This window comes from Mastigoproctus giganteus, chromosome 14 (genome assembly GCF_048544385.1).
Source record: "Mastigoproctus giganteus isolate SK-2022 chromosome 14, ASM4854438v1, whole genome shotgun sequence".
NCBI lineage: Eukaryota > Metazoa > Arthropoda > Arachnida > Uropygi > Thelyphonidae > Mastigoproctus > Mastigoproctus giganteus.
The window spans coordinates 70797951-70809562 of NC_143588.1; the positions used below are offsets into that span (position 1 = coordinate 70797951).

The following is an 11612-nucleotide window of genomic DNA, read 5'->3' on the forward strand; positions in this document are numbered from 1 at the left end:
CGCATCGGCTTCTGTGGCCATATTGCACCTCCCAAGGTTTTTGCAGTACTTTGATCCAAGCCCGAGGGCGGGAATCGAACCCGCGACCTTTGGGTTGCCGGGCAGGTACTTTACCCACTCGGCAAGCCCGGTCGGCCTTACATTCTTATAATCATCTACAGCGAGGGCAGGCCTTATCACCAAACGATTTTTTAGCTTTCTGCTAGTGATTTTTGCAGAAATTTGTTGACCCTCGCTTCATTTAGTTGGTTCTCCTTACAGAGTCTGCACGGGTAGCACAGTGGTATCGTCACCGTCCTCCCCACACCGGGTGGAAAAAGCCCGGGTTCGAATCCCGTCTATGACGCGAGGAACTTTAATGGGCTTTTTTCACTCCGTGGCAGAGTTAGCCGGTCTCAGACGTAGATAGCAAGGTCCCCCCCCCCCCGGAAACTCCGGTTTTTCGTTCAGCAAAACAGGCAAATCGACCATAGAACACACGCAATTTACGGACATAATACATAATGCACAGCAGACAAATTTAATTATTCGGGTCGCCTAAAAATAATAATTAGTTTTCATAATCAAACGAAACAGATAAAAATTAAAATCCTCATGGCATCGTTCATTCTTGCCATCAACAATAGTTCGCCATCAGCTTTTGGGCTAGTAACATTGGTGACTATTATATTGGACCGTATATACTGCCCGTGGATATAATCACCGTGTGAAAAAGGCCCAAGTTCGAATTCCCGTAAATGATGCGAAGAATTTTTATGAGCCTTTCTCAACGACTATCTCAGCCGCGTTGTGATAGCCGCGTTGATCACAACGCGGCTGCGATAGTTAGGTCAGGTGTGCTTAAAACACACCTGACCTAACCTAACTATCACGTAGATTCTGCCTGCACAACTCGAATATCTACTGTTGCAGACGAGCGAACACACATTGTTTATGCACGATGAAACTCTCTTACATTTCAGCATTATCGCTTGCAAGTTGCTCAACATTTATTATCCTGGATTTTGGACAAAAGATCGAAGCGGACCAGCTGCTTGACCTCTGCGCTTACTAGATGTGCATTCCATGGATTGTTAAGTGTGGGAGACACCTAAACATTCCACTCTATTCAAACGTGGTTAGCAACGAAGAAATTCTTCGCAAGTTCACAATCCGGAATGTTCCTGATAATTTTGAGTGTGTTCGACAGTTAATACGAAGATGCGTTGATGCCTATATCGTTGCTAAAGGAGGTCATTTTAATTACGTGCTGTGAAAACCGCCGAACGACTTTTTTCGAGATAACCAAAAGTAGCAACAGCACTAACTCCGTAAAGGAGCAGTTCTGAACGTACGTTCAAATGAACTTTTTTTTTTCTTTTCTTTTCTTTCTCGGTACACTACTCATACAAGATGTTTGTCACTGGTACGTAGACGACTTATAAGTATTAGATCTCGTGGTTCAAGCAGTCGTTATATAGTAGTAGTAGCTCCAATCACACACACTTACTGTATGTATTATATTGTGTACTTTCATGTTATATTTTGTTTTTAAAGATATTATTTCTAACAGAACAGAACTTTTAATAACTTTCAGATAGCCCAACAAAGAAATGGAAAAGATCAGCGTATTACAGGAAAGCAATTGTCTAACACCGGGTCTGTTCCAGCTGGTAAGTGAAAGGATATGCTACTCTCCCAGTAATTATTTTTTCTTTTTTTTTTTTTTTGTTTTCATTTAGAGAAAAACATTTATTGATTATGCTCTGGTGGGAAACAGAAAAACACGAAAAGCAGACATGTACCAAAAAACTATTGACCAGCGAAAATGTAAAAGTTACTTCTTCTGCGATTGGCATCGTTACAAAAGATTGCTCTGATCGGAGACGACGATATTCGTTTCAGTGGGCCGCAGACAGAACATGAAATGGATTACAATTAGGACTGTTGGATGGCATCGTTCCAGATCACAACAATGATCCAAATGATTCCGGTTACAGCTGTGGATGTGCAATATGGTCTTAGTCGTTAATGTGCCCAAAGCCCAACAACATCAACACAGTTGTGGACTGTTAACAGCCCAAATATAAATACTGTAAATCAAAGCTGGACTCGGCCAGACCATTGACATGAATTGGGTTTGGATTGCTGCCAGGCCAATTCAGGTCATGTGGTGCCCATGTATGCCTACCATTGCAACATCGTTGTGCTAAATGTAACTAATATTCCAGAACGTTTTTACAGCAGTTAATTTCATAATGCAGCCAAGGCTGAGCTACGTCTTTTTTTTTTTTTTTGTTTCTGTTATTCAGTAGAAGCTGATTTTGTTGTTGTATAGGTTTAGTTGGGAATTATTGCATCGAAAAAATCGAATTAGCCTTTCCAAGTGAAGTGCATGATGTTTTTGTTTTTTTAGAACTATGAACAACTTTAGTCATATTGCGCTGTATATATTGTCTGTGAACGTGTATTTTGTTGTCAATTTGCTGTGTTTACTGGACGAAAAACCGAGTTTCAAGGAGAAAAAATAATGATACCCTCGACTAACTCAGCCACGTTGTGAAAAAGATCCATAAAAATTCCTCACGTCATCGATGAGATTAGAATTCATGCCGTTTCTACCTCTTGTGATCGTACAAGATCGTGTAGTTTCGTATTAATACAATTGATTTCTTAAGCAGCACTTCTAATCGCCGTCTTCCCACACCGGGTGGAAAAAAAGATTAAGTTCCAATCCCGTCAATGAAGCAGGGAATTGTATGGACTTTTTTCACAACGTGGGAAATATGTACAGCGCTACTCTTGCGGGTAGCACTGTACATATAAGCACTGTCCTACCCGCACTAGGTGTCAAAGGTCTAGGTTTGAATCCCATCAATGAAGCGAGGAATTTTTATGGGTTTTTTTCCCTGTTTTTTTCTCCCGAAAACTGATTTTTCATCCAACAAACAGGCAAAAATGACCTTAGAACGTGCAATTTACAGACATAATACTGTATATATGGTCTAAGTCGCTGATGCTCCAGAAACTCAACAACCACATGGCTGAGTTAGTCAGGCTCAGGCGAAGGTTGAATGGCTTTTTCTTCCAGAAACTCTGGTTTTTGGGAAAAAACCCAGAGTTTCTGGTTCATGCAGAAAACAGCAAACCGACCGAAAAATAGACAATGAATACTGACCTCTCAGTCTTAGCTGCTTTGGTGCATACACATCTGACTTCTAACCCTTGATCACTAGATTTTAATTCTTTAACTAACGTCATAGTTTTACAACACAAGAATTGCATGTCACGTCCAGTATTCTTGAATATAACTTTTAAAAGATGGAACATTTAAAATCCTTAACATTATGAAAACTAATGATGAAAATTAAAGAATTTTTTAAAAAAAAAAAAAAAGTGTTTTTGCTTTAAATGCTTCTTCAAAATATAATTACAAATTTCTCTAATTATATTTCGAAACTCCATTATAGGATATTAATTGTATTAGAATTTTATAATTTTTAATTGTTTTACAGAACAGCCTAATGATAAATATCAGGATTATTTTGAAATTGATATTGAAGAAGATGGAGCGGCAGTTGGAGAACCTGAAGATTATGATAACGGAGAGGACAGTACATCAGTAACTCTTACGACACTTTCAGCAATTCCTGTCTCCTCCTTTGGCAACATGCAACGTGTTCCTTCAAAACAACAGACCATGTTAGGTAAAGAAGGCAAGCACGAACCACCAGAACCGGGAGAAATCCTTGTTTTTACAGACAGTCTCATTCGGAGTAATTTTCCATCTCCTATTAGTCCCGATAGAAAGGAAGAAACACAAGCTAACAAGAATTAAATTCATTTAATAGTTTTAGCTTCATTTGTTGGGGCTAGGTTATCAGCAATTATTAACTTAAGTAAAATTTTATTTTTCAAGTGGTAGGATTTTTTTTCTATTGAATAAATACAGAACGTGTAATCGTCCATGCCTTGATTACACCTTGTAGACTTTATTTTATTTTATTATTTTTTTTATCTTACTGAAAAATGTGAAATTTGCAAAATATATCAATAAAAATTAGCATACAACTGAACGAAGAACACAATAATAATAGTTTACTATATATGGAACAGTGAAGTTTGTCACTATAATTATTTATTATGATATTCATCCCAGGCAATCTGGTACTTCTAGATTTTTTTTCCAAGAAACATTTGAATTTTTTAAAAAATCTAGTGCAGTTCTGTGATATTTTCTCATTCGAATGAACCACTAGTTAGCTAACTGCTTATGACAAGTAGATGTTTAAAAAGTCGACATACCCAACGTATTTTAATTTCTTCCTTTTATTTAGCATGTAATATGAAGAATTAAATGAACCATTTTGCGTTTTGTTTAAAATTCATTTAAAATATATTGATCTTTATATATTTAGTTTGTTACTGATTTTATATAATTAATAACATGAAGGTTTACGGTTCCATTCAAGTAACTATGAACGTAATAAAAAGTGCTTTGCAATGGAGGGGGCTTGGGTAGACATATTTAGAATATTGAAATCGTAGTTTGTTTATAGTATTCAAATTCCCGCAAGAAAGATCTTAACATAATTTCATTTTCTCGTGGATAGCGAAATTCTGATTATCGAACAATTTCATTAACTGATCTACTGAACTTAGAACCTCCAAAAAACAAAGAGCGTATTGCTATTTATTAAGAATAACACTACTCTGACTGTGTGTCAGTGGCTGCCACCTCACTAGAGAATGGGTTCTCTTAGTTCAGTACTCTCAGTGAAAACTGTTGAATGATGAGTCTCTGTGAGAAATAATACTATGTAAAAAAAGGACTTGGTATGATATTAATTCGAATTATTATTTTAATGGCATCCGAGCTTGTCGTTCATATTGGGATGTGTGGTTGCCTGGGCAAGTATGCGCTTAAAAACTCAGAATAACTCGGGGGGAAATATTTAAACCCTTGAATTACACCGTACTTTATAATCTTGCTAACTCGAATTCAAACACCACATGGTACCTTGAAAGTAGCTTAGTACAGGTAACATCGATAGCTAAAAATTGGCAGTCAATACAAATAAAACCGTGTTATAAAGACTTTTGTCTTTTTTTTAAAGAGTTGGAATAGCATAAAGAAACAGTACGCTTTCACTATTCTAAATACAGTACATTTAATTGAGTAATATGTACTGCATATAATGAATCAACATTTAATACTGATTTTGAATACTGTAACTTCAAATCATATAAGATTAAAGTTGGTAATTAAAATAAAAACTAACCAAATTGTTAGTTTTTATTTTAATTTCTCTTTGAACTAAACAAAAGTGCCGAAAACTAATGTTTACTCGACGGTCTCTAGTAATAAGAAATTTCATGAATATATTTAATTACCAATGAATATTATAATTCGAATATGTATTTCTTAATCTTCTGGAAGGCTTATATTTGCTTATCCTGCTCTAAATTGGTGATTAATCAAGCCTAGCTGGTGATAGAAAATATTCGGCGTCCCAGATAAATAATATCAAGAACTTGCATAAATGACCGGACTTACTTGTTGAATGGTACTTTACTGATCGAAAATAATGATTTGTTGTTGTGTGTTACGTAGGATTGCAATCGCTGAACACATTTCAAACATGGTAAACGAACTGTAGGTATTATTATTATTTCTCAACTGTTACTCACTTAGAACATTCAAATATTAAAAATGCAAGTTTAAGGGATATATTTACATAGCCATAATGTTTAGTGAAAAATTTCACAGAAAATACTAGAAGTTGGGGAAATCTAGTGAATCCAATGGACGGACTGAATTGCTTGCATGAGAGATTCCCATATTCAATTATATAATTTGCAAACGACTCTGACATATGATGCTAATAAGGTCTGTATGATTATTTTGCTGTTAGTCTTGATTAAGAGCCGATAATAATATTCTGAACAGTTCTGTGCAATCTGAGTGACTTAGGAGAATATTTTACATGATAAAAAAATAAACATTCTGATTGACTTCCTCGATTTTGTGTAAAATGACAAAAGTAACGCCGGCACATCGCACATTGTATGGACTGTTTTGTCTTCCACTGATTTCTTATCGATGCATGTAAGTCTTCTTGGTGATATTCTTTATTGAGAATGTGATATTCTGAATACTTGTAAAGTATTACTTGCTGCCTTTATCAATCACAGCTCATTATTTCTTTGTCGTTATGAACCATCTGATTACCTAAACTTCTGATTTACTACTACTTTCTGGCTCCAGATCTTAACTGGAGCCAGAAGCGGTTCCAAGTAGGGGCTAAAGGGGCTGTAATCTTCCCCTATGATCAAAATAGTGTAATTTATTTACTGTTACATGATGATTAAAGCGTAATGATTCCTCTAAACGCAACTTCAACTCTCTCCTTTAAAAAAAATCTTGAAACCGCTCCTAAGAATTGTCAATTTTCTGGACTAATGAACGAATAGGGCAAACCTAACAGCCGATCTGTGAATACGAATAACACTATAACCCCCTCCCCCAAGCGATTAAATAGCGGGAACTGTTGATTCATCGAATTATAATACTGTATAATAATAATCCATGGATTGACAATATATGCAATCATAAGCTTTGTGCTGCCACATTATTCGTACAAGTAGGAAATAATATGTAATAGTTATTATCCTCTATATTTTAGGGAAAACCTGTTATTTTTTATTTAATCGTGATATTTAAAATGAAACTAAAACAAGTTATGTCTACAACCTTTTAATGCTTTTAGAAATGTGGAAACCGGATGAATCTCTGTTCAAATTAACACAAGGAAACTATGAATTTTTATCGTGCATAATAATTTGAGAAAAAAGTTTAATGTGATATTTCCTCGTGTCTTTTTTTCTTATATTTATTGAGGAGGTATACAGCTACGAGAATTGTGTTTCTGTAAATCAAAGCTAGAGATAAACCAACCACCAAGAAAATGTCACATTTAAATAATTATATTTTAATTATTATACAATATAAAACTACAAGACATCAGATGGGCTACTGTTTCTCAAGCAGAGACACGAAACAATTTCAAGTGGAGAACAATGCAGCAACACAAATCTTCCCCCTTTCACTTTCCAATATAAAGTCCTGTTACAAACTTCAAAATATAGAAAATTAACTTTCAACGACTATACATATCTTGTCACGTAGCAGTATTACTTATTAAGATCTCAATTTCTTCCCATATGAACTGTTTTTAAAAAAAATTAAAATATCAGCGTCTTACAGGGCTAATAGGAATAATCGTAATAATTTGAAAATATTAAAAACAAACGATATATTTGTAGGCATATCAGTCAAGAAGTTCACATTATGTTAATTGTTCAATGAATGTTGAAAATTATAGGGAACTTTACTAATAAAGTCCTATTTATTAATTTACTAAATAGGAAAATTTATTACCTAAATTGAAAAATAATTAATGTTTGAGTAAATTTTGTTTTTATTTTATTCTTTTAGTTCATTTTTGTTTCTTTTCAGAGAAATTATTTCATTTTATGATTCACTGTAGTAAGCAAATTGAATTTGAAAAATTCTATTTGCTTACTACAGTGAATCATAAACGCCTTAATTTAAATATTATTGGGTTTATTCTGTGGACTGTTTTCCTGATAAATATTACGAATGCAATTTAAATGTGATTTCTTTCCACTGTTATACAATCGAAGCCACTATAAGCCTGTTCGGTCTTCGAATAGGAGATATGGTGGAGAATGAAATTAAAAATCCTATAATTGTCATATATCAGTTTCCAACATTCGAATAAGTTTCTATCCAAGTTCAAAGATGTGTTTCAACTGTACTAAAGTTACAACAAGATAGTGTGCATATTGTGTTTTATCTCCAATATATGGATAGATGAAAATTTGCACCCTAGATCAGCACTCGTTAAAATATCTGTACCACACCTGTTAACTGGACTGTTATATGAATTTAATGTTAGCCGGAATGATGAGTGTCACTATGTATATAACTAATAGCAATAAAACATTTTCCCGTCTGCGAGCCTCTTTCTTCATAGAGTATAAATTTAACAATTCAATCAGAACGCATTTTTAGTAAATTAATAACATATTTTGGATTTTACACCAACTAATAACTTTCTTTTAGCGATTTATTATGAAGAAAGTGGGGAATATATGCAGCGTTAAATCTAGCTCTACCTCCTCAAGAGGCGTTTATAAGTTTTCGGTGGAATTACAAACTACAGAGGAGTGAGTTAAACAGTCTTATAATATGTAGACTTTTTTAAGAGCACCGAAGTAGTCCAACTCCCCTCTCCCAAATTCAATACCGTACTGATATATAAATTTAAGGGTGGTTGCACCGCCTGATCAATAAGTTGTTTAGGTCCGATATATTTCAGAGTATTCTTTGTGGAATTTTCTTCTTTCTGCCAATCATTCCCTGTATATATATATAGCCAAAGTTTTCTTTTATTTCCTTAAAATTGTTATTATTGGTGTCAAATTTTAAGTTGACAGGGAGCAGTCTTGTTATGTCGACATGAAACATTCTGACCAAACGAGAAAAAAGTTTTTTCAAGCATTATTTCTCGTTTAGTTGGCATCTCAAATTTATAAATTGTATGCCATAAAAGCTGACTAATATGTTTGGGTGGAGTAAAAAATCTTTACCTTCGCTGAAAACTATCAAAAATTATCTGATACTTTTTCGGAGATGGTAATAATATATTGTTTAACGGGGGAAAATATGTGGAAAGGAAGAAAACTTGAAGGAACAAGATAAAATTAGTATTATTAATACTATTTAATTAATCTCCTTAAGCACCAGTATTGCTCACACTGGCGACACTGAGTGCAAAATAACTGAGTGGGTTGGGCAATTAGTATTTGAATAATCTTTTTTTTTATAAAGAAATACATATAATAGAATATTTGACATCATTACAGGAACAAGAAAGTTACGTAAAATTATTAATTTAGACATTCGATTTTTAAATCAAAATTAAATATAGTAACTTTGTATAGTGCTACCCAAAGGTTTTCTTCAGTGTTATTTTAAGAGCCTCCAAGTAAAATCGTGCTGAGTAATCTCTGCGATTTCTGTGCTTCACTAGAATGATTTGAACCAATGCGTTTGCATGAAATTCTATTACAAATCTTTAGCTGTTTGGCGGCAGCTCTAGGGTAATTTTAAAATAACAGAATAAATGAAGCACTTAACACCGAGAAATTTAAGCAAAAGTAAACAGATTCAGTCCTTAATGATCATATATACATATGATCCTCACAAAGAATTAAGCATTTCATTTATTTTGTGCTATTTGAATATTAACCTGCACATATAGCCCAATAATTAAACCTGTTTTACCAGACTTGTAACGCACGAAATGATAAAGATGGTGTTGGAAGAGCAAGTGATGGGCAGAACGCAAACTTTTGAGAAGTTTGCGACGTTCTACTGAAGATTCTAAATGTACAGGGCTTCCATCCATGACCAAATCAGATGAAAATATTGCACGAATAAGTCAGCTAATTCACCAAAACGGGTATCTCACCGTCTTTGATTATTTTGGAGAAATAACTGTTAACTGAACATGTGATCAATCGCGACAATGTTCGTGCCGCCTGAGTTGAACAACATGCCCCCCCCCCCCCACCACCACACCCTTTGTATTCTCAGATCTAGCTCCATGTGATTTTTTATCCTTAAGAAAAATTCAAAGCGAGGAGCCTTAGTGACATTTTGAAGAGTAAAAGTAAAAAAATAAATAAAATAAATAATAATAATAAAACCGAAATCGATGTTGCAAGAGATAAAGAAACAGATTCAAGAAGTGCGCCCAGCACTACAGAATCGTTGTGCAATGTGTATACCTACTACTTCGCATGGGAGACTACAAAAGGAACGCCATGGGATAGCCAACTGATGAAACCATTTTTTTTTTTATTACAGTGAAACTTTTGAATAGATATAAGAATATGAACTAATCTAGTAAAGGATCTGGTACAAGTATAACTAACGCGAAAATGCACAAATAAATAAGGCTTTCTCGTATGTTTTGCAACCGACACAAAAGGAAACGCAGATTATCGCTCTCTGCTTTCGTTACTAGTGCAGGATTAGGTGCGATGCACCTCTTCTACTCTCTTAGGGCCTTACAGCCCTGCCTATAAATCTTAAACAAAAAAGAAAAGAAAAAATTAATTCCACAGTATTTACTTACAAAAACTTAAAAAAACCTAGCCATACATATTTCACTTTCAGCCTTCGACCGATGAAAATTTAATACAACGAATGACATCTCAAACAACAGAAACCAAAACCGTTGTGAAAGACGTAAAACATAGTACTCCTAGTTGGACAGATATGCTTGATTTTTCTCACTTACAGCCTTGATAAAAAAATATGCATTGGAAACTTCCTAACTGCTAGATTTTAAACTCTTGTGAACGAACGATATAAAACTTAGCCCTTCTGATTGCCAGATACGAGTTTTCTGGAAATAGGAATGATGTGCGTTATGGTAGCCGATTATATCTTAATCCCTAAAAGTCGTGCGATACTTTTCGGTATAAACTTCATCTGAGATGGCAAAGCACTCCTTTACTGTCTCTTTAACTCACTCACGAAACTAACTCTATACTCATTTTTAGTGATCCGATGACCTATTTTTGCGTTTGATGCAAAAATGGATCATCGGATCTAAAATTACTACTAAAGCCACTCATATCTGATGAGTATGGGCTTGGCACACCCAGGGTCCTGAGCTGGATATCATCATTCTTCTCTTTCTTGGTGATTCCTTTCTACTTCTCAGGGTAACTCGGGATTTTTTTTTTTTTTTTTTTTGGCTGGTGCAGCATAAGCTTCATGCTTCCTTGCGCCATATGGCTAATACAAATGTAATAATAATTATTATTATTCTTATTATTACTCTTACATTATTTCTTCCTGATTGGGGGATTCCACTCCGTGACGGGTACTGCTACCAAGTACACAGGGTGGCTGTTGTTATGTCTGGTGTTACTGTTTGTCAAGGAACTCTGACTATCCTACAGGTGTTCAGGATTGCGACTTTCTGGAGTTCCTTGTAGGTGTTCGCTGGGAGACCTATTGCTGCTAGGCTGTTATGTAGAGTCTTTGGCATCATACCTGTGGTTGACACGATGATCGGGATGGTCGTTACTTGTTGCATATGCCACATCTCTCTGATCTCCTGTCTTAGGTTCGTGTACGTCCTGATTTTTTTCCCCATGGGTTTTCTGCAGGTTGCCAGTGTTGGGTACCGCTATGTCAATCAGATAGGTAGCCTTTTCCTTCTTGTCCACAAGGGTTATGTTCGGTCTGTTGTGCGGGATTGTCCTATCCGTTATTATGGCGCGGTCCCAGTATAGCTTGCGGGCTGGGGTCTCTAGTACTGCCTGGGATTCGTACTTGTAGTATGATACACTTTCTTCGACAAACTGGTATTTCCTTCTGATGTATTATCCTGGCTACCTGGTAATGTCTATGAGTGTACTCAGTCTTGGTGATCGCCTTGCATCCCGCAGTGATGTGTTGGATTGTTTCTGAGGCCAGGTGGCATCGTCGACTTGTGTCATCGAACACTCCGAGCTCCTTGGCGATG

General features: G+C 35.4%; 1 protein-coding gene across 1 annotated transcript in view; it reads left to right on the plus strand.

Moving 5' to 3' along the window:
- LOC150075220 (uncharacterized) overlaps positions 1 to 4501 on the plus strand; it is a 27344-nt gene extending 22843 nt beyond the window's left edge. The window contains exons 4-5 of the mRNA XM_090388403.1: positions 1553 to 1652; positions 3495 to 4501. Of these exons, the coding sequence (XP_090244529.1) occupies positions 1553 to 1652; positions 3495 to 3817 (423 nt within the window). The 3' untranslated portion in view covers positions 3818 to 4501. The remainder of the gene's footprint in view (positions 1 to 1552; positions 1653 to 3494) is intronic.
- Positions 4502 to 11612: the final 7111 nt, after the last annotated feature.